This window comes from Thermobia domestica, chromosome 18 (assembly GCF_964235325.1).
Source record: "Thermobia domestica chromosome 18, izTheDome1.hap1.1, whole genome shotgun sequence".
Classification (NCBI taxonomy): Eukaryota; Metazoa; Arthropoda; class Insecta; order Zygentoma; family Lepismatidae; genus Thermobia; species Thermobia domestica.
The window spans coordinates 60,284,653-60,309,800 of record NC_137471.1 but is presented as its reverse complement, the minus strand read 5'-3'; the positions used below and the strand labels follow the sequence as shown (position 1 = coordinate 60,309,800).

Below are 25,148 nucleotides of genomic sequence, written 5' to 3'. Positions count from 1 at the left end.
ATGCAATGAATTCTTATTCTTTGTCGAAATATGTGGAACCAGAAGGACACCAATCCATTTGTCTTCTTTGGCATTTGTTGTTGGCCGATGGGGAGTGCCGTCGATCTTCCGCTGTATCTGTTTGTACCACTTCAGTAATAAACACTTTTGATAGCTATTTTGTTGCCCAATTTTAATTAAATATTGAATTTCTTGGTTGAGATCACCAGGAAGATCAGAAAGTAGGAGAGCTCTCCTGAAGAAGTTTTTTTCTAAATATTCAGTTTCTGAAGCCATGCATGAGATGACTGAAATGTTTCTGTTACTCAGTTTCGCCGTCTGGAAGATAATGGAAAAAGATAAAAATACAGTAAACAACAGTGAACAGTGACAAGTGAATTGCTATTAACACATATCTAATTATAGTGACAAGAAGATTTTTACTTCGTACATTTTTAAAATTCTTTTTATAGTTTAAATCCTTTTTGAAGTGTGCCTAGGTTGATGATGAAGACGATGTTCTTCGAAAGTACTTCCTAGTGATGTGGTTTGTTTTTTGCGATGACTATTAGCCTTTTAATTACACTATTTCTAATCATTATCACCGCTCGCAATACAATTATAATAGTGTAAGAAACATTTCAGGGTCCAAATTAAAAATTAAGAAGAAGAAAAGGAAAAATCATTAGTTTCAGTACCTGCCAAAAGGCAGAATACTTAATAATAATAATAATAATAATAATAATAATAATAATAATAATAATAATAATAATAATAATAATAATAATAATACAAGGAATCAAATTCGGATTATGAGATTGGTAAATATACACGTAACGAACTACGCCACCGCGGTCCCAAAGTTTTAAGTTTATATCAATAAAATTATACTTTAAGCCATTTTCAAGTCTCTCTTATAGGTTTCTTCTTGACTTAAGATAAATCCCTGAACTAAAAAATGTTTAATTTTCTTCGTATAGTTTCTTCCATTGAACTCGTAACTCATTTCTATAGGAAATCAAAAAGTTATATAGCACGAAAAAAAAAAGAGAGAAAACCTTTTACAAATTGACACGTTAAAATTGCTTCATTTTTATTTTAATGCTTCTCTCTATTACCCAATATTCTTGTATTCTCCATAATAATAGTTTTGTCTATTTGTTCAACAAGATCTCAGGATAAGATTTTTTTATCCCTTTGTAATTCTGCCGTTGTCAGATCGACGTCTCCAGAAAAGTAAAGGAGACTGGATGTCAGCCAAATTTTCTCCCACTTTTTCCCCCACCCTCTTACATTTTTCTCCTTTTCTGTCTCTCTCTCTCTCTCTGTTATCTCTGTTCCTCATTTTATACTTTCCGTTTTTGCTTTCATCTTTATTATCTCCTCCTTTCTACTACTTCTACCGGCTTTTAAAAAAAAATCTTTCTTCACTACATTCGCTTGTATGTTTCTTCTCTCTAAGCTTTCGTAAACATAAGAGAATGCATGACCGCCTAACATCGCATCGCATCGCATGCCTTTTCTCTGTATGTTCTCTTTTTTATCCTTCATATTCCCTTTACAGTATCCCTTTTTGTCAGTTTTCTTTTTTTTTTTTTTTGGCGAAAATTCAACCACAGTGTTGCCAAATAAAAGGGATATATATATATATATATATATATATATATATATATATATATATATATATATATATATATATATATATATATAAATGTGTGTGTGTGTGTGTTTTCTGAGCGCTTTTCTTTCTTTTCTTCTCTCGAGTTTTTTTTAAAGAGTCTTCTTCTTAGTATTCATATACTACATACACAAAATAAAGTCAGACATTTGGTTTTATAATTTCATTTATTTTTTTTATATATCCACGTACTCATTCGTACGCCATTTATATATATACATATTCTTTTCTACAACTATTTACATATAACGCGCACACACTTTTATATACCACATATGATATAAAGTACGAACACTAACTGAACTTTTTATTCATCTATTTACATATGAGAACCATTTATGGATGAATAAAGGCACTTGACGGGGTCAGTAACTCTTTCAATGAATACAAAATAAAGCTAACACATGCATGCATGCAAAAAAAAAAAAAAAAAAAAAGAAAAAAAAAAGAAAAGCTGCAATGTGTTTCTATGACATCTGCAACTCTCTCGTTACTCTACATACGCTAGTGCTGCTACAATTGTAATCCAAATACTACATATACACATAAAGAGGATTGTTTCCTTGCGTGTAAGGTACTCAAATCGTTTAGTTTTGAACTTAAAAATTAACATGTATTCATTGTATAGGGCTGCAACGCCTATAATGGTCTATGGTGTCTGGAGACCCTGATTCGATCACCGGCACAGTAAGTTTGTGGTGGACAACATCGTGCCCGTGGGTTTTGTCAGGGCATTCTCATTTCTTCCCACATTCTCAATTTACCAGTTCTTCGATATTCATTTACGACCCTCAATCAAACGTCTCCCTTAGCCTAAAGGGCCGTACGACTAAGTGACTTCGAGATAAATAAGGACATAATAATAATAATAATAATAATAATAATAATAATAATAATAATAATAATAATAATAATAATAATAATAATAATAATAATAATAATAATGATAACTTGTTACTTTTTCGACTGAGGAAAAATCATGCTTAATTTACTTTCGCAAATACTTAATATAACGAGTAAAAGTTCTTCCTACGTACTGAATAGTGAAAAATGAAATGAAATCTTGAAGTGTTTACGTCCCACGCTTATGCCGGCTATTTTAAAGGAGACACTGATGATGAGAAATAGATGAAATGGTGTAATGAAGAAACTGAGAGGAAACAGGAAAACCCAGAAAAGAAAACCCACGTACTCGGTGTTTCTTCACCACAAAGTTCACTCGGCACGAACTGGGATCGAACAAGGGACCGCATGCACCAGATAGGAGCGCTCTACTAATGAGCCATCGTGGCCCCACATGCTGAACAATATGCAATCGGGAATTCAGTAGAGTAGAATGGGTTGTCCAATTTGAGGGGCTTCTAAAGTATATTCATTATTTTTGAACTTTCAGAAAGTGTGATCCCCCTGCACCAGTTCCCCCTCGAGCCTAAAATTGAAAAATCCCCTACTTCGTACGCGATTAGATATGGTGAAGATCTAGCTGTATTAATTTGCTTATGCTAGGAGACTTCTTTCTATGTAAAAAGCTGATGAAAGACAGAGAGACACACACGCGCATATATATATGCTCCACAAAAAAACAGGGAATTTATTGTAGATTCTGTAATATGATGTGGACACATATTTTCATTTATATTTTACTGACATTGTCACTTGAATGTTCATAATCAATGCAAGTGCTCAAAGTGATTCCCTTTGGCTTCCACATAGCGGTGTAGATATTGTAACCAATTTCCGGTGGCATTCTGGATAGTTTGAAGTGTAACGTTGTTCCAGTCGTCTGTTAGTACAGCTTTCAGGCCATCAATGTTGGTGATGTCTCTCCTGTGTTCTTGAACCTGCTGTAGCAGTATACCCCAAATGCAATAATCCATCACGTTGAGATCTGGACTTTTAGACGGCCAGTCGTTAGGTTCGATGAAGTCAGTAGTATTGTCCCTGCATTTCTTCAGTCCCCGCTTCCGATGCTCTTGCTTGAAAAGGACTACCACCTCGCGTAGGAAATTCATTAGTTGAGCCATCCTAAAAGGAAACAATGAACAATGTGTGGATTACATACGTAATATACACAATGGAACAGCACTATACAACTGCACATAACACACATTATTGCACGTACAATCGCTCTTATTGTAGAATTTCCTGCTTTTTTGTGGGGCACGCCAGATATATATATATATATATATATATATATATATATATATATATATATATATATATATATATATATATAGGCGCGTTCTATTATATACACGAACACAGAAGTTATTAGGCTAGCTTATATAAAAAGCTGAATTATGCTGGATAGCTGCAATGTTGGTCTCTTATACACTTACAGCGTGGTCCGGAAGTGGGCGTACCTCTAGTTGGTGCTTTCTGACACTTATAGCCACATTTGTTTGGTAACATACCTTGGCATTGTCTGGCAACATTGCCATCCATGTTCATTTGTTTCCTGCTGTTTTCTGCTTGGTAACAGTTATTTGCAGTGAAGTTGGAATAATCAACAATGTGTGATCAAAGTCCATATAGCATTGAACAAAGATTAGTTGTTGCAGTTTGGCTTCACGAAAGGCGTTATAGACCGCTTTGGTATTAATACACCAACAAAAACAACAATGTTGGGGTGGGGAAAACGTGCTTTTGCTACGGGTAAGTGTGAAACACCTTCCCCAATGCGGTTAATGGCATCTTACTTGGAGATGCTTAATGAGTGGTTGGTGCCTCAACTTTAAGAAAATGGTATAAAAGACACTGTTGTGATACAGCAGGATGGAGCACCAGCGCACTTCGCGATTCATGTGCGCAATTACTGAATCAGACGTTCCCGGGCCGCATCTTCACAAGAAGCTCCCTTTGCCTGGCCTCCAAGACGTCCCGATCTGACGATACCAAACAAAGCTCTCTGGGGTTTCATAAAGCAACATGTAAGTAACACTAGATGTCACACAACGCAGGAATGACGAGCAGCTGTGGAACATGCCTTCACCCTCGTGACTCTGGAGTATCTCCGCGAAACATCTGCGAGAACTTGGCGCAGATTTCAGCTGTGTTACGACATGGATGGTGATCATGTCGATGATTATGACTCTTAAGACTCTTAAGACTTCAAGGTAATTGTGTACTGACATTCTACTATAAATAACACTAAAGTGTTGAAACTAAAGGCGGAGTACGCCCATTTCCGGACCACCCTGTACATGCCGTTGATTTGGCATACTTCTTGTGACTCGGAATACTTTTAGATGAGTGCAGGAACCGTTGGCTATTTAGAATTTTTAAAACATGTACGCTAAGGAATGGGTATTGAAAATTTATGCGAAAAATCAAGCAACTTAAAATGAAACCTCAACTGTAAACCCAACCTTTTCTATGAAATTCTGGGTACTTTAGTTAGTTATAAATAATCTACCTACGTATATAGCAATTAAAAGTAAATGAAATATTTCAGCTTAACGTTCCACGATTATGCCCTTAAGTAGTGTTCGAAGAAAAAAAAAAGCAGAGACGATTTTGACTCGACATACCGGCTATCTAAATGTTCAAATACAGTGAGGGTATGTTGCCTAAAACATTGCATTTCTAGTTACAAAATGAGTGAAAATCAATGGAAAACTTCTCTGTAGTTACGGAATGGGGGGGGGGTACATGGAAAGATTGATTCCCTACTAACTACTTCTGAAAAAAAATTTAGAAATATCCCCTTATGTTGCATTATAGAAAATTACACGAAAATTCTCAAAAAACCGAGTTTTATATTAACTATTTCCTGTGGGAAAACTCCCGGACCCCTCACTCGACAGAGAGGTAATCCAAACCCCCGGAAGAACCGACCCTCACAGCAAACAACTCCTAAATCACCTCATGCTCAAAACACGTTATTTATATGCATTAAGGCAAGACGACACACATATATAGGAAAGGAAATCTAATATGGCACATCAAAATATAAACTAGATTAATTTCTTTGAAGTCCCCTCATTTTAAAAACAAAAGGTAAGAAAATAATAGGAAATGTCTGGGTTGTCAACTTAGAAATTATTTCTACATAAAAAATAAAATCTTTTTACGTTCAAAGGTATATGTCAATTACTGTGTATAAAAATGCATTTATTAAAGGTATTTAGCATTTACTCTCCAGTGTCGGTATGTCTTGATCATTGAAAAACCAAGGCGGTATGCCATACCACCGTATACCGTCTCACTTCGACAACTACCCTTAAAGCTAAGGGAGATAGGTGATGGAAAAATTGGTGGAATGAGGTGAGGGAGGAAACAGAAGTACCATGAAGAAACTCATGAACACGATTCTGTTCACCACAAATATACTTGGGAGAGGATTGAACCTGGCACCCCACGCACTACTATTGATTAACCGTGCAACCTATATTTAAATTATATATCTATGTCTATATATCTATATCTATATTTATGAAATAAAATTATTTTTTTTAGTTTTACGTCCCACGATTATGCCGGTTAGGCTAAAGGAGACGGTGATGATGAGAAATGAATGAAATGGTGGAATGAAGAAACCCATGCACACGGTGTTTGTCCACCACAAAGTTCACTTGGCGGGAGCGGGGTTTGAGCCCGGGACCACATGCACCAGAGGTGAACGCTCTACCACTGAGACACCGCGGCCCTCCTATATCTATCTATCTATCTAACTAAATTCATAGATATAGAAATATATATATAGATGTAGATATTAAGACTATTCATGGCTTTGGATTGATTATTTTAACAAAAGATACACTGACCAAAGCTTAAAACCCACTTTATTTTAAATTATAATTTGTAACTGTTTCGGATATCTAGCATATCCTTCTTCAGACACTATCGAAAATAAATGAAAATACAGATATATATATAAATATTGTTATGACAAAGTTTAAATTATTTAACCGTCATATATATAGTCATTATTATGAAAAAGTTTAAATTCTTTTAACAGACATAGTATAGTTATTGTTGTACTTTTTATTTTTTATTTATTTATTTATATTTTTTTAATTTTTATTATTATTATTATTATTATTATTATTATTATTATTATTATTATTATTATTATTATTATTATTATTATTCCTATTTACTGAGGCCTTCAGCCAATCCCATAAGTCTTCGTTTTCACTTTCCAACTAATCACGTTCCTTCATTTTTGGTTCTTATAAGTGTCTTTTTTTTTTTACTTATTTTCTTTTTCTCTATGCTATTCAAACTTCCTTGCCATAATTCATTAATAGGTAAGCCCCTTGTCCAGTTCATCTGTATTTTCATTTATTTTCGATAGTGTCTGAAGAAGGATATGCTAGATATCCGAAACAGTTACAAATTATAATTTAAAATAAAGTGGGTTTTAAGCTTTGGTCAGTGTTTCTTTTGTTAAGATGTAGATATATAGATAGATATACAGGTTAGACACAGAGTCGCTTTCTCCGAAACAATTTCTTCTTTACATGTCTTTTCGGAAAGCGGCTTTGTGACCCCCCTGCACATTAGCGAAAATTTGACTAAGTTGAACTCTTATTTTAAATTATGCATATGCTCATTACACAAACTCATGTACAGAAAAATTATATTTCGCGCACCTACTAAGCAGATCCAAGTCTGCATTCCACGCTGGTGGTGATCGTATAAGTTTCTATTGATAGTAGCAATTAGTGAATCTCTATCGGTAAATTTAACCGGAATCTCTATCGGTTCAAACTCCAACTTTCATAATCCATAATAACTTGATTTGTACAGAAAAATATTTAGCTCCGTCGTGGCTAAATGGTTAGAGCATGCGTCTTGGACGCGAGATACCCCGGATCGATTCCCGACGAGAGCTCATGTGGTTCGGATCCAATTTTAAGCTGTAGGTACATGTCTCATATAGTCTTGGTGCTAAAATGGAAGCTAAACATCGAATCGAAAACGGAAATATTTAGTATTTTAATTTTGTGACAAGTACACTCAAAATCACATGAGTTCTGTAGGCCACTTACGATACTATAATTTTTGAGTGATTTGTTTTTCTCCTTTCAGTCCTTAAGTCCATTCCAATGAATATAATCGTGTTATGTTTTATTCTCATAATGAAAAATTTGAATTGAGAACATCTTGTACCATAGATACACACTAGGGTAAAGTAACTTGAGTTATTCACATCGCTTATTAACTCCGTCAATCTTTCTAACGACTAAAAGAAAACTATATTTGAGAGGGTTTAAACAAGAATAAAATGAAGAAGATGGAGAGGGAAATTAAAACTTGTTACCAGCAACTAAATAAGATTCTGCTAAAAGAATAAGAAATAGCTATTTTATATTATACGAGTAGCATTTTATAAATACATAAGGTAAAAATATTGGGTGCTCCGCATAACGGGAATTTCGTTTCAGCAAGAAAACAACAGGACTTCTCTGTTTCGTCAAATCATAGACCAATCTAAAGGATTGCTAGTTTAGTTTGTACGTAACACGAAAATAAAAAATCTTGTAATAAAGAATCAATACAACTGAAAAAATATGTGAGCTTAAAAGATACGAAAAATATAGAGGGCTAGACTATATTAGACCAATAACATGGAAAAAATAACTTCAGGTCATAATTTTGTTAAATCTAAGAACAGAAATCACAAATAAAAGTTTCATCATATTCGTCCACATTGCTACAAGCTTCGTGTGCCCATCCTTTACAGTTAAGACACTGTATCTAACCTTCTTAGATTTACACTGTACTACCCGGTTCTGTCTGACTGTTGATGTCCTGGTTTTATCCTACTACGCCCTTATTCAGAACTACAGGCCTAGCATCTCTCAAAGAGCACAAAAATCCTGATTGAAGACATGAAATAACAGCACGAAGAGTTATTATTATATGTTGTATGCAGTGGTTAGGTCCAGTGGTAAGTCAAACATCCAGTGGTTTGGAACAGCAGTATATTATCGACGGAAGACAAATCAAACCTTTTCTTCACAAATTCTTCAGCACATCGCCAATGACAAAGGAGCCACTTACTCAGTATTCTCTTAAACTAAGAATGACATGGCGGCTGTTTGTAATTAATTCCATGCATTGACCGACAAATAGTGACACTAATATAGCCAGAAAACCCAGGTCCCGGTTTTATCCGACTTTCCCCTAATTTTTCTCCATCTTTCAACTTTTTTTCTCTTTTCAATTTCCTCATATATCAGCATTTGTCTTACAAATAGTCGACAGGAACAGGATGATCTACGAGATAAATGACACCTCACATAAGGGCAACAACTTCATTAAAATTTTGAGGTTACAAACGTCACATGGCTCTCTCCATTTCAATTCTGTGTTCGAGACTCGATCGCTTGGATCGATACCGGAAGATCAGTAATTCTTCGATCAGAGAAACTTAATTCTTTGACGCCTGTTCAATCTCTTTAAAATAAAAAAAAAAGTTTACATCTTTTCTAGTACATAGAATTTGATTGTGACTTCTCAATTTTAATTCTTATGGATTTTTATTATTTTTTTCCAGGATACTATGCCGATACGCTGTCAGTTGGCCAAGAAGTGCGTGGAAACTCCACAGTGAAAGTTAGAAATGAAAGTCGAGGATTTCATTTGAATAACTTGTCGTATGCGGGGCCTATCATCATGGGAATAGGAGGTAAGTAAAGTTTTACTGTATTTACATTCAATATTACAATTGTAACAATTGGTTTGAGTACAACAACCGAAGGGTTAAGTGGCAATTGCATTAAAAGATGCACCTCTATCTTGTTTGCTGTATTTTTTTCTAAAATAACTGTAAAAGAAAAGGTAATATTTGGATAATATACAGCAACTTCTATACGGAAATTGCATATGTGTTCTAAACACACTTGGGTGGAAATTATGTGATTGAAATACTCTCTCTCCAGAGAAGACATTTCTTCCTGAATTCATTTCTGCTACGAGATACTCACACATTATTTTCTGGGCGTTTCTTCTTATATTGTGAGTATACAATATTCACTTAAGTTTTATAGGATCAAGATTAATTAGTTAATATAGCAGAAAGATGTGATTTAATGTAAGAAAGCTACAGGAAAAGATAAAGTTGTCTATGAGGTGTACCCAAACATATTAGAGAAACACTTTGTGACTGAGATTTTGATAAACGATTAGCACCAAATCTTTTCGATACATGAAGCCTAGATCTAATCAGCACTAGAGTTGAGAACCGAGATATAGGGCTACTTATTTTGAACTGAACCCAATCCAGAGCAATAGAGAAAGTAGGTTGGTTTCTGCCCTTCACTCTAGAGGCTTCATCAAACTGATTTACGAATTGCTAGAATCAATATTTTGAATGATTTTCCTGGGTTTTCTGTGTCTTATCCATCTTCACCCTTTTCCTCTTATGCCATTTTCTCCGTTTCTTCAGCTTTTGCTTCTCGCTTCCTGATGGATCGTATAAATAAACTCCTTTCTCTTTTCCTAAATTCGTCAAAATTCTACACGAATGCGTTCTTTGTATCCACTATTCGTGCATGAAATGACCTTCCATCCAGCACAAGATAATCTCAGTCAATCAATCTATGTATGAAATCGGTTGAACAGACCCTCCATAAGTCTATCAACACTTACTAACATCTCAAAAAAAGCTGATTTTTATTCTTGCTACCTTTTATTTGTTCTTTTGTTCACTAAATTAAATGTATGTGAATATATTATGTGGTTATTTGTAGTAGTCTGGGTGTGTATGTGATATGATTGGGAGTGTTTTATATGTTTTATACATATTTTATTATTATTATTATTATTGTATTACTAATCATGATCATTGCATGACCAAGTGAGAGACAAGGCACGATTAGCCTTAACTTCGCCATGTAATATAACACTAAATAAATAACGAGCGAGTAAGATTTAAGAATCCTGACACTTTGTGTACGTATCTATTGAATTATTGTATAAGGACATGGGAGCGAGATTTAGGTCTGTGTGGCCAGGATGTGGTGCTGTGAGATTTGAGAGGCAGTGTCTGAACACGCCTTTTTCTTCTGCTGATGCATTGCAGAAACTACAGTTCTTAATGTGCTAACAGAAGAGATAGCGAAATAGATTAGAAATAAAGAATATTAGAAGCAGCAATTTTTATGGTCAAGGGACATTCTGTGGTAGCTTTAAAATCTTCAGTGTTTTGGACGTAAAAGAAATCATGAAAGATGCAAAAATAGAATTAATGAATCTGTTCTATCCTTCTTCTTCTTCTTCTTCTTCTTATTATTATTATTATTATTATTATTATTATTATTATTATTATTATTATTATTATTATTATATTTAAGCGGGAAAGAGGAAACGACTTCTTCTATTGAAAAAAACAATCATGCCCAAGCAGCAAGTCACGCTGTGATTGCCCAATGAGGATAATGCGATTGCAATAGTATTATACCGACTTCTATGGCACTCTCAGCTGGATGAAAGAGAAGACAAACATCCTGTCTGTATGGTGGGGTGCTGACTGCCACAGGTGCTGACTGCCACAGCCAATTATTGGTGCTGATTGCCACGATTGGCGCTGATTGCCAATATCAAGGTGCTGACTGCCACGATGGCGTGCTGACTGCCACAAGCCTGAGAGAAAGTTGCTAGACGTAACATTACCGGACTCCAAGAAGCATGAAAGAAACTAGATGAACCTTAGGATCGTGTTGTTCACACCAACACCTAACAAAGGTAAACAGGTCTCTGTATGGACACTCATGTTCAAAATTATTGTCGCATGACTATAAATATGTTGTTCTAGTAATATAATTTGATAACGAATTCGCCCGGTATTTCTTATAATGTTAGTATGTGTATAATCGGGAAAGACAAGTATGTGGTAAATTTCATGTCAAAAGAGCAGTAAATAAGAACAATAAAACGAAAATAAAATTTTCTTGTCCATTTAGTTACATTTTATTTTACTCAATATGATTTTCGTATTTATAATTCTTTCCCTATGAAATTTACCACAAATATACATTTCCTGATTATACACATAATATTAGTATTAAAAGTACTCTGAAAAATTATCAAATTATATTCTTACAAGAAGACAGTTATAGATATGCGACAATAATTTTGGACATGAGTGTACTTTCAGTTTTGTCAGGGAGCGGTGCGTACAAAATTGGTACGATTTATGTGTTCTCACTTGAACTCCCTTTGTCAGTATGAACTGTATACAGCTGCGCAAATTGTTTCGAGCAGCTCTTGAAAGTTTCTTCAAAAGAGCACTGCTGGCTGTCCCTCACAAGGGAAGTTCAGGAGAAAGCACTCGGCTGCAGAGAAACTAAGCATGCCTTTGAAGCCTCAATTCATGCTGATTACAACTAGGAATGCAATGGATATACACGATTGCAATGAAATGAGCTGAGCGAGCTTAAACTACGTAATCAGGAAGCGTTTTTTGGTGATTATTCCTCGATGGTACATCGGATTTTTGATTTCGACCTATGTTGTCACTCAGCACGACATACTCTATCAGCGTGCTAAGTTTGGTTGAGATCGGCCAAACGGTCTAGGAGTAAGCGTTTTTCGGTGATTATTCCTCGATGGTACATCGGATTTTTGATTTCGACCTATGTTGTCACTCAGCACGACATACTCTATCAGCGTGCTAAGTTTGGTTGAGATCGGCCAAACGGTCTAGGAGGAAGCGCTTTTCGGTGATTATTCCTCGATGGTACATCGGATTTTTGATTTCGACCTATGTTGTCACTCAGCACGACATACTCTATCAGCGTGCTAAGTTTGGTTGAGATCGGCCAAACGGTCTAGGAGGAGTTCGCGGACAACCAAACGGCTAACCCGAGTATAAGAGCTTCGCTTCGCTCAGCTCAACAAGCTAATAAAATTCCTGTACGGTTGAGAACGGTTCGAGATATTCAACTTGGAATTTTATATGAGAAAATGAGGATATACGCATTTATACGCGTTAAGTACAACATAATTAGTAACGAACATTGACATACGAATTGAAAGCTATCGGAAGTAACATTAAAAAGTGTTTTGCAATAACTAACGGTTTTGATAGATACAATTAGTCATTACATTGTTCACAATAATCATAGGTTAGAGAAGCAAATTGATCACTGTTGTTTTTCTGTTTTATGAAGAAATGACGCAGGCAAAAAACTCCCTTGCACCATGAACATTTTATATGTGCAATTGCGTTGCATCCGTCAAGGGAACAGTTCGCAGAACCAAAGCTAAAAGCAAACTCGACAAGTGATTCAAAAGTTATAGGCCTATAATTTGTTCGTAGCCTGCCTTGTAGAACGCAAACTGAAACAATCCAATGTATCGCGGTGATCGGAAGTGATTCGTATGGACACGAACTTTATTTGATTCGTATGGACACGAACTTTATTTGATTGTTTCGTTGGTACATTATAACGTTCAGATGAAAAAGTTTCACCTCCTGCCATAATCTTTGATTGATCGGAATCAAAACACATCAAATGGTTGCACAAATCGTGTGCAATTCTTTGGTATCTCTCAACCATTAGGTCTTTGCCATCCGTAATGCTACTTGTAATGGACAATTTGTCTTTGAATGGACCCCACTGATCAAGCAATAGCAAGTTCAAAACATCAGGTTTCGCAAAGGGAGAGAATACTTAATGCATTAAAACGTGCATCCACTCATTTTCTCATATAAACTTCCAAGCTCAATATCTCGAACAGTTCTCAACGTACATGAGTTTTATTACCTGTTGTAATCAGCATGAATTGGTCCTTCAAATGACATGCTTATTTTTCTGCAGGCGAGTGCTTTCTCCCAAACTTCCCTTGTCAGCTGGCTTCAGACCACCATATCCATTAAATAATACAATAAAACAATTAATATAAACAATGAAATGTGCAAATTGTACATATAACAGAAAAGACAATTCCTTTATAAACATCCAAATGTATGTCGTTCCACTTAGTGAGCAACTTTGTAACTTACAGGAAGCTACATAGATTTGCTGCGATGATTACTAAATTAATCCCTACTAAATTAATTATCATAAATTTAGTATGAAAGATTAATTCCTCTCTTTCAAAATGCAGTTTCTCCAGGCTCGTGGCAGTCAGCACGCCGTCGTGGCAGTCAGCACCTTCATATTTGCAATCAGCGACAGTCGTGGCAATCAGCACCAATAATTGGCTGTGGCAGTCAGCACCCGTGGCAATCAGCACCTATCCGTCTGTATTTTGCAAAGGGATTCAATTCCTCGAAATGAATTTTCAAGACAGATTTGCCTACTCACCAGCTACACTTCTTGCCCAATGGTACCCAAAGGTAGGTTTTAGTAGCCGCAAATTGCACCCATTAGAATATCAGGTTTGGACGTGATTTTTAATTGAAGATGGTGTGAAAGGTAGATTGGAAAGTTGGGTTGAATGGTAAATTTGAGGGAGAAAGATAAATTTGATCAAAATAGTAAATTTGGGGAGGATGTCACCCAAGTTATTGAGGGAGAACACCTTTTTAGCCCTTATTCCTTCCCATGACAAAGACAAAATGTAAAATGTGTAGCGAAGTGTCTAAGAAATTTCCTAAAGGGTCATTACAAGTGCTGCGTTAATCGTAATTTCTCAGTTCATTTCTGTTTGTATTCTGCGTCCTTTTGCTCTCTCTTTGGAAACCAGTGGTCTAGGCTAATTAAAGAATGAGCTACTGATATCTCAAAATAACTGAATGAAAAATGCATTTTTAAAAAAAGTTGCACAGTATCCAGATCCTAGGGCCTCACTTTGCGAAACGGGTTAGTCTCTTAACGCTAAACCTTGCCATCTGATGGCGTGATACACATACCATTTAAACGTTTAACGTACTACCAATTACTTTCCATCTACAAAAAAATCTATGCAGTAGCAAACAGTGGCATATACAATAAAAGGTTTCCGGATTTTAAACCCACCCCACCCCACGCTTAAACACACTTTTAGCAAAATAAGGAAAAATGAGCGTTTACCATATTAAGATATGTGTACAAAAATCACACATGTCCTGAAACGATAAAACTAGGATCCCTGAACATTCCTCTGTTGACAAAACTCTGTGTACGCCACTGGTACCAAATAAAAATATATACAACCTCTCTTTTGACAATAATTAAAAAAAAATTAAATTCGATTTAAACTATTCGTTGAGCAAAACGATACGTTTATTGTATAAATTGTTAACGTGTAACAGTTTCGCCAACTATGCACTTGGCTTCATCAGACACTATAAATACACAGGTAATGACAAATTATATATATATATATATATATATATATATATATATATATATATATATATATATATATATATATATATATATATATATATATATATATACGCGTGGAAGATAGCGAAACAATTCCTGAAAGGTGGCGAAACTGTGACACATTAATGATTTTTACAACAAACATATTACTTTTCTCAGCGAGTAGTTTAAATAGGATTTAAGTCTACTAAAGTAAAGCTAATATTCTGTAAAATATTGCAGAATAAAATTAACTAATAGCTGTGCAGTATTGAGTATTGTGCAGAAAATTACGTTCTTTACACACCAAAGAAAACCGCATTAAAATTGATTCACTTGTTCCGGAGTTATTGTCGAAAAGCATATGTGGAACGTGTCGCTTCTGGCGACTGTATATACAATAAAAACGTAACGCTCCTCGTGTGGGTTTGATGCTCCTACTGTGTTACGTATTCTTCACACGACTCTCCATTCCCGCTATGCGAGTTCGTATCTATACAATGTTTCAGTAATCTCACTAGCACTCCGCCCAAAATTCAGACGTTTTCTCTCGTTCTTTCTGCTGTGTGATCTCGCGTCTCCACAGAGAGAGTCATGTCACGTTCTTTTACCTAACGCTGTCTCTTTTATCTCTAAATCACTGTCGATTAACTTTAACACATACTTTACAGTGATGGATATCGTTTGCTGTTCTTGGGAGCTAGTCTATTTACATCTTAAGAGGCAAAATCCAGTTCTGAAGACACTAGTGTCCTATTTTATAATGCACTTTTGAGTTTCTTTATGACTAAATGAAACAGGATTAGGATTTAGTTTGGAAATTTGAACCCTGTGGTATCTGCAGATCTACTTCTCATATCGTCTCTGTGCTGCTGAAAATTAATCTTAAACTTTTAAAAAATATCTTTCCTCATATTATTAAAATATTTTTAAAACATAATCTTACACTACGGAAAAAAAAGGTATGTAGTGCACGTAAAAGTGTAAGTTACATGCGTCTAGTTTTTGGACTTGTTGTGTTTTGCGTCTAGTTGTGCAACCCTATGAATATCCTGCAGCAAATAGCCTATATAACTGAAAACGTACTTTCTATATAAATGTTCCGATTAAAAGTACTTTCCTACGAACGAAGGAACTGTATTTAGGCGAACAGGATTTCACATACAAATGGATGTAGTATATAACATATAGCTGACGTATGTAACATACGTATGTAATGAACGTAAGACTGTTAGATATCAGACATCCTGCAGGGGCATGATTTAACATATATGCGGGAAAAGGGCAGTGCTACGTAACATATGGATAACATGTGATCCGTAGATTTCTGTTGTAAACATAAGGATTACGTATATTTGTGCAATTTATCATTGTCGGATAACGGACTTTTCTCAGTGTAGTCTGATCAAAAATTAATTTTACCAAATATTTCCTCCTGGAGAAAGTTCTGTTTTTTTCAACTTCTACAGCTGTCATTTCCAACTGTTAGCTTTATGACGTCACATTTTTATGCTCGCCTTCTCAGTAAAATACAGACAGTGGCGATAGGTAAGCGATATAGCATAATCTATGATTTTGTAGTCACGTTGGTCGTGGATTTATAACTAGGGATGGGCAAAACCGGTTTTTATAAAAACCGAAACCCGAAAAACCGACATATCGGTTTTCTCCGAAACAGGTTTGGTTTTTCACAAAAACCGGTTCGGTTTTTCACAGAAACCGGTTCGGTTTTCTCCAAAACCGGTTCGGTTTTTCACAGAAACCGGTTTCGGTTTTTTCCAAAACCGGTTTCGGTGAAAACTTTTCGAAAACACATAAAACTATTTCTGTGGAAATGAATTCGCTTTCCGGAGAACAACAAAACACCATTCTGGTCAGAAATAGAACAAATTAAGAAAAAAAACGGAATCGGTTTTGAAAAAGACCGAAACCGGACCAGGTGAAAAACCGAACCGGTTTTCGAGAAAACCGATAACCGGTTTCGGTGAAAACCGAACCAGTTTTGAAGAAAACCGAAACCGGTTTCGGTGAAAAACCGAAACCGCTTTTTTGAAAATTTTCAAAAACCGGTTTCGGTTTTTCTGAAAACCGAAAACCGAGAAACCGGTTTTTGTGCCCACCACTATTTATAACTATGTGTGCATTGCCAACATTTGTCTAATGTATTCTCTGACCTTACCTTTTTCCCTTTTTTGTCCATTGTATTTCTCTCCGTTTCCGCAGATTATAAAACCGCTGTTCTTCGTCATCATCTTCCCTCTCTTTCTCCTTGTGTTTATTTCTGTCTTCTTAGATTGTAAACTCTTTCTTCTACGTCATATTCTTCATTTTCTCCCTCGTTTTCGCTCGTCATCCCATCTTTTGTTAATTCTGTTTTCGTCTGCTTTTCTCAGATTGTAAAATCGTTCTTCTCCTTTGTCATCTCCTGGCTTTTCTCTCATTGTGCTTATCTATACTTTTCTAAAACTACAAAACCGTTCTCCTTCGTCATATCCTTTCCTCTTTTCCTTAGTGTGATTTTCTGTTTCTCTCAGCTTCTAAACCTGTTCTTCTACATCTTTGGTCTCCTTAGAGACCATCTTTCTCCGATGTCATATCCTTCACTCTCTTCCTCACTGTATTTCTCTCAGTTTTCTCAGATTATAAAGCTATTCTCCTTCGTAATCCACTTCTCCCTTTCGCTCGCTGTGTTTCTCTCCGCTTTTTCCCAGATTATAAACCATTCTCCGTCATCCCATCTTTTGCTCATTGTATTTTCTTCTGCTTTTCTCAGATTGTAAAATCGTTCTTCTCCTTCATCGTTTCCTGCCCTTCTTTTCTCATTGTGTTTCTCTATAATTTTCTCAAATTGCGAAAACTTTTCTCGTTCGCCATACCCTCTCCTCCTTTCCTTAGTATGCTTTTCTGTTTTTCCCAGAGTGTAAAACCATTCTCCGTCGTTATCCTCTCCCCTCCTTTAATCATTGTGTTCTTCTCTGATTGTCTCAGATCGTAAAACCGTTCTCCTATATCATACCCTCCACTCTCTGCTTCCTTGTGTTTCTTTCTGTTTTTCGCTTCCACCTCATACATTGGCCAGTTTTAATGTACGAGGTAGAAACCACAAGCAGACTACTCATCAGCTGCAACCCATTCAACTATTTGGACCTCACTATAACCGCGAACTGTTTAAATATCGACCTATAATCAACGACACTACAAACAGATGATAAAATTGACCACTGCTGTGAACTAGTAAATGTCTTTAAAGCTCGAAATATTGATTCTTCAAGTGTTTAACATAACGTAAGGCTGACTGTGAGAGGCGCTAAAATGAAGGAACAGACCTTATCTTTCCGGTCTGTTTCATGCAGGAATCGCCACTGATAAAACAACTTATATTTAGCTTATATATCAGTAATTTTTCAATACTATAATTTTGCACGTATGTAATTAATTATTCTAATCATTTTAATCAGTAGTTAATAATTCTTATCAATAATGCTTTTTTTCACAAAAATTGTGAAATATGGGATATAAAATGAATGAAGGGATAGTGAATCAAGCAATTGCTTACAAATAAACAGTTCCTCGCATGCCTAAAATCGTATTATATAATTTACTTAAGTTTACAAACTTTTCTTGATTAAGTTGTCCATAAACATAGTGACTTTTCAAGTCGGAAATTAATCATAAGTGTAAGAACTATTTCAACCGTCACCTGTTTAACAAAATTTTCGTTCCTATATAGGCCATCGTAGCTGCGCCTCGAAGAACCGCTATGTGCTAAAATCACAACTTTTCAGGATAAGCAAAAACATTCCAAACTCTTTTTTACTAGTAGATAGAGTACAATTTTCAGAACAATCTATTTCAAATTCTATTTGAAAGATTTTATTCGTTATATGTTTCGAAATTTTCTGAAAAATTAATTAGGAAATAAACTGTACCCCTTTTTAATAAAAAAAAAATAATAAAATTAAATTAAATTTAAAGATTAACGCTGAGTACAGATCGTAAAATTTTGCCAAATATACACGGAAATACGAAAAATATAATAAAATTGATTCTGCGTATATTACGAACTGAACATTGTTGTAGCTTGCTTCACCAATATTATATTACTATTCTTGTTTACGTAGCAACTTTTGCGCCTTTATAAGCAGGTAGAGGATTTGTATACATTAATCAATACGTACGTGATAACCAGAAGCGTGTCATTTCAATCTATAATTTTTCATTGTTGTGGCAAAACAATTGAATATTAACTTATGACATTGTAAGGGACGCTACCTGAGAGCTTTCATTTTTATTTGCACGACATAACTTATTTTTGACAAAAATGTCACATATCGGTTCTTCGAGGCGCAGCGACGCTATATTGGTTTCGGAAAAGATAGTAATAAAAACAATTTGATGAGAAAAATAATACAAAGAATGCTGACAGCATGGGAATATGTTATACTTCAAAAGTTGGTATATGGCCCAATAGTAGTGTCATTTTCATAACATATAGTTCGTTTTTAGTGAATTCGTCCTAGCCGTCTTTTTACCAACTTAAATGTTTCACGTTATTTACCGCAAATGCACCCCACACATAAATTGCTGGTTTTAGTAAAATTATTTAATTATTATATTACATAAACGTTGAAATGGGATTTTTACTGCATAGTTAATGTTTCGAGATATAAAATAATGTAATAAGAAAAATTAGGAAGTGAAAATGTACAGATACGTTTTAAAGAAACAGATGCTTACCTGCTCACATACACTCAACACAAATATTATAGCACTACACTATGATATAAGGCCTACGCATTACAATATGCAATTTAAGTGTTACATACTTATGCTCTTACATCTAATTGATAAGTAGTTCTATTGGCCTTTCTGCCTCGATGTACATACAATTGTGCTTCGATAACAATAAATTGTAAACTGCTCTTTTAAAAGACGCTACAGACTTATGACTCACGTCTCGAGGTTGGTAAAACATTTAAACCACGACAAGTAGAAATTATGTATCATTTCGAGGAATAAGTAGATCTATTGAAAGGAATTGCAAGCTGGCCGTTAAAATGTGATCTTGTATTTCTGTCATGGAAATCACTTTAAAAATTAAGTCTGTTTAGAAGGTAAGAAGGTTCTGTAAAAGTGTTTTATACAGCAGTACCGACGAATGCAATACGCCGTTGTTGTATTTTCAGCCATTGTAGTTTTCTAAAGAATGACGATATATGGTCAGAGAATTTTACGTTAAAAATAAACCATATGCAAGCATTTTGTACCTGCTGCAAACGATTTTGTAAATGTATACCAGCGTCAGTTAAGGTGGTGTTACAGTACTTCAGATGTGGTACCACTAGAGTTAGGATGTTCTTTTTTATCAACTTAATTGGTAAAAAGTGTTTTTTTAACTTATTGAGGGAATGAAGAACTTCAAAAGTCTTTCTGCACATATAATTTAATCAGACCAAGTTAAATATTTGTTAAATATGACATCAAGAATTTTTCACAGAGGAAGAGAAGGGAATATATACACCATGTAAAGTTACAGTAGGAGCAAGTGAAGCATATAATATTATAGTCGTACGTTTGGAAGCAATTAAAATTGGCTTTGATTTGACTGGATTTACATTTAAACAGTTATCAGCTAATAATTTAGTCAAATTATTCAAATCTCCATCAAGAAAACCCCCGAACACGATGTTGTCCACCACAAACGCGCATGGTCTGGAATAGAACCCGAACCGATTCGAAATGGAGATTAGTATTAAAGATCTTACGATAAAAATAAGAAGCTTTCCGAGACGAGTCATGTCGTGTTTCGTAAGAAACCCTTGTTGGCGAAGACAGCAACCAATCAACTACGTCTCCATGCTCTTTTCTTTGATTAGAATATGTTATAAGAAAATTAACTAATCATCTAATCTATCCTGTCTATACGTATACTTCTCTGTGGTTATATCGTTGGGTACGCCATTTCATGATCAAAGAGTGCTTACTGGATTGGATGCCTTGGAAGTCTATGCTTGATTTAATTGCCAACAAAGTTTCACCTTGTGGAAACGAGATTGAGTGTACTAGAACAGATTTCCTGTAAATTGAACAGAAAACCACTGCCTTTAAAGTTACTTCGTCCTGCACGAAAAGAATGGCATTTGAGGCTTAACTGGACAGAAAGAAATAGACGAGGCAATCTTGTTTCTCTGAGAGACAAGATTTTCGAAACAGAATTAGAGGGCTTTAGCTGGAGACAAAGCAAAAGAGAGAGAGAGAGTGAGAGAAAGTTCGTGCAACCTTGGCTAACCACGGAAACTTGTTTGAGCTCAAAACCAACACTTCCAACTTCTGTCTTTGTTTAAGTTATTGTTGACACCTGGAAAATTATATGATGTTACGAACTTTGTGTGTGTGTGTGTGTGTGTGTGTGTATGTGTGTGTGTGTGTGTGTGTATGTATGTCTTGAAACACTTTGTTCAAAATTGGTTTTCAAGGAAAATATTTGTGTTCTCTGAATCTCCTACGCTAAGCACACACGAAAAATTCCTTAAACCTCCTCACCACATACAGAGAGATTTACAAGATTTAATAAACTACCATCTTGCAGTATGCTGACTCTTGTGGGATTGTGGTGTAGTTATTCTTTTAGTCATTCGTAAAACAATTCTAATATTTTGAGTCCTCCCATTCTTCCGTTAGAAACACACACAGAAACGAGTAAGTGTATTGTTTCCTGTATTTAAGTCGTTTTTTTTTTTTTTTTTTTTTTACAAAAAAGATAGTAAGAATGAAAAGCAACTAAAAATATGAATGGGAATAGCTAAAGAAGACTTTAAGAAAAGAAATATCATACCTCCGTGAAGATAGCCCCACCCATATAGGCACTAATTATCACATATACACCGAACATTGATACTTACTTTCTAATAAAGAACATTAATTTTTCTTTCTAGGCCGTATCGTAAGCACTAATTTCTGGCGTATGTATGATAAACAGTGTGAATGACAGTTTTACGTCCCGTAAAGAGTGATGGGCTAAATTTAGAAGTAAAAAGGACTTGGTTAATGAACTTTCCAATGGTTAACGAACAATCCACATGAAAGGGGAAGTCTTTTCTACAAGAGAGACTTGTAGAATAAGCTAGTTATCTAAATTATTCGATACAAAGTGAAAGATTCCATTGTAAATAAACTAACATCGAATAAACAATTCAATAAATAAACAATTAAACAAACAGCAATTTACAACAAAAAATCCAATAAAATATAAATATAGGATAAATTAAATTAATGTGAATTACCTAAACAATAATACGAAATTTATTCATTTAACTGATATAGTAATATTCAAGAGAATACATGATTAGAATAATAAAGCCCTGTCTGACGAGAGACCTCCTGCTTCACAGGCAAGGCATACATTATCAAATGACAAATAATTGAGACTGAAAATATGATTGGAAAATATTAACTTACTGTGGTGCTCATCATAATCATCATAGGTATTCTGCCTTTATTGGCAGGTCACTTGCCGCAGCTGAGAAGCTTCCATGCTCCACGGTCCTCCGCTAACTTCTTCGTCTTCGCGTATGATCTTTCTGTTTTTATATCATCCATTAATTGTAGTCTCCTTCGCCCCCTCCCTCTCTTTCCCGCCACCAGACCCTCTAGGACGTCCCTCATGATACAATCTCTTCTTAGGCAATGTCCCAACCAGTTTCTCTTCCTCTTTCTAATAATATCTAAAAGTGTTCTTTTCTCACCCACCATTTCTAACACTCTCTCATTCGTTTTCCGCTCGACCCAACTAATTCTTTCCATTCTTCTCCACACCCACATTTCGAAGGCTTCCAGTCGATTTTCATCACCTTTACGTACTGTCCACGTTTCCGCCCCATACAGTACAACACTCCACACGAAGCATTTTATGAGTCTTTTTCTCAACACTTTATTCTAGGTCCCACAAAACAGACTTTTCTTCCTTCTAAAGGCTTCTTTCTGTGGTGCTCGACTCTCCATAATTTTACCCTAATTGCTTTATCTCTTTAAATAAATCGAAGCACAAAAAATATTCTAACTAAATCGTCCAGAATCGTGTTTCTGCATGGATTTTGCTAACTAAAGACGATAACTTGAAACAGTCTGGAGATCTACTGACGTCGACTACTACACACTGTTGTCTAAGTTTCAAAAGCAGAGTGAATGCACTCTTACAGTCGGCTATCTTTTATACTAAATCGTTAGCTGTTCGTTCTGTTTTTCTGCACGTAGGAAGCTATCTTTTGGATTTTACCTGTGGGTGGTATCCTCCTTGTTTCTACAATTACTTTGCCTTCACAAGTAAAGTGAAAGATATATTTTCTTTTCAACAAGTTAAATGAATATAGGAATTTCAATTCTAAACTTTTTTACGAAAACTAAAATAACTCAACAGCAATACCTTCACGCAGATGAAACTACAGGTCTCTGAGCAGAAAATGAAGAAGAAAGCTCAGATGTTTCTTACAGACTATTTCACTTCATGGCGCAGATATAGGCGAAGTTCGTGAAAATACTGCCTGACTGGTAAGTTTCTATATATCTCGGAAAATAATCGCCCTTCGTTAATTTTTAAAGGGAATTTTTATTCTAAATATCAAATGCGTGTCTAACAGCTAAATAACCGTCTTATGATTTATTTCCTTATGTTTTTCAAATTAAGCTTAACAAGTTGATTTTAAGTATTTTTGTTCGCAAATACTAATTAGAAGTTCATTTTAGCGACTTGACAAACTCCAAACACTAAATTAAATGATTCATAGATCAAGAACGTAAGACCTGCACGTCATAGTTTATACTAAGCTGGTCACAATATATCAAGTTATGTCAAAACCGGATGAGTTTCATTGATTGTGAACAAAAAAAATAAAATGACGCACATAAAGTTAATACAAACACATATTAGTTTTATAAAATGGCGCACATATTAGTTTCTAAGTGAGGTCTTGACCCGATTACAGTAGGTTCCATAGTTTTGTAGCTATGGGCCTTTAAATTTCATTTTGTCATGTTTTCAGCAGCTTACAACTCCAAGGATTTGTGCACCCATGTTGACCTATATTGTTTGTCTTATCTTGGTGTTAGCAATCATCTCCCAAACGTTGTCGGTGTTCTTTTGAAACATCCTGTATATACAAATTCAAAATTGTGCTCTTCTTCTAACTCCTAAAACGATTTCAACACTAAGAAAACAATCCATTTTGGAATTTTCAAAGAAAATATCAATTACAAACGTATACATATTATGAAATTTTGAAACTAGAAACTTAAGGTCGAAAATCTATTGTCTAAGGGTATAATGTTTCCTGTTGTACTATATGGATGAGAAAGCTGAACATTAACACGATCGATAGGATGAATACAAGAAAATTGCATAAAAAGCAAAGTCTTTAAAAAACAGTTTAGACCCAGTAGGCGAATGGTGAGCGTTGTATGTATGTATTTATGCTTCACGAAATAATAATAGTGAATTAGTCAGATTCCTACGATGGGCAGAATACGTCGCTCGTATGTGAAACTCACGCTGAATATATGTTTGGAAAACATCTGTGTAAAAGACTTCTGGGAATATAGACCTAGAAGAAGATGGCAACGATTGGACGTTCGAAAAGTTGTCTAAATCAATTCCCATGTTGGCAAATACTGGTATTTAGTGTCAGTCTTCTCGATCAGCGTTGATGAGCCTCCGGATTCCTTACGTCATAGAGTGTGTCAGTTATACTATATATTACGTTTAAGCGTTTTTTTCCCGTTTCCTGCCAATTATATTGTAGCATTTGACCCAAACACCCCGCAGACGATTACCAAACACTCTGTTTACATATTACTCACAATATTGTTCAAGATAAACTATTGTTACTTCTCCTTAAGAGATTCCACCTTCATTTGAAAAAAAAAATGCTTGCGTATATAACCCTTCACTTTGCACTAATTCTAAATACCAATGTGTAAATAAATATAGATACATAACCACATTTCCTTACTTTCCCGTACACGTGATAAAAGTGAATGGGCAATTTTAATTGTCAAGTTTAATTGTCCATAATATTTTATGGAATAGTAATTACCGTTTTAGGACAAAAACCGTTTAACGTTCCGATTCACTGCTTTATGTGAATGATTTGACATCATGACTTGTGCTGTCAATTTAGTAATAATAATGAGGCCATTGAGTTGGAACTCCAACGCGAAAATAAAATGTGTTAAAAGCTAACATAAATTAC

The 25,148-nt window shown here is 35.1% G+C and overlaps 1 protein-coding gene across 1 annotated transcript in view; it reads left to right on the top strand.

Annotated features, from left to right (window-relative positions):
* LOC145675893 (uncharacterized) overlaps positions 1 to 25,148 on the top strand; it is a 791,086-nt gene that overhangs the window by 651,114 nt on the left and 114,824 nt on the right. The window contains exon 3 of the mRNA XM_081746687.1: positions 9,165 to 9,296. Coding sequence (XP_081602813.1) covers positions 9,165 to 9,296 — 132 coding nt within the window. The remainder of the gene's footprint in view (positions 1 to 9,164; positions 9,297 to 25,148) is intronic.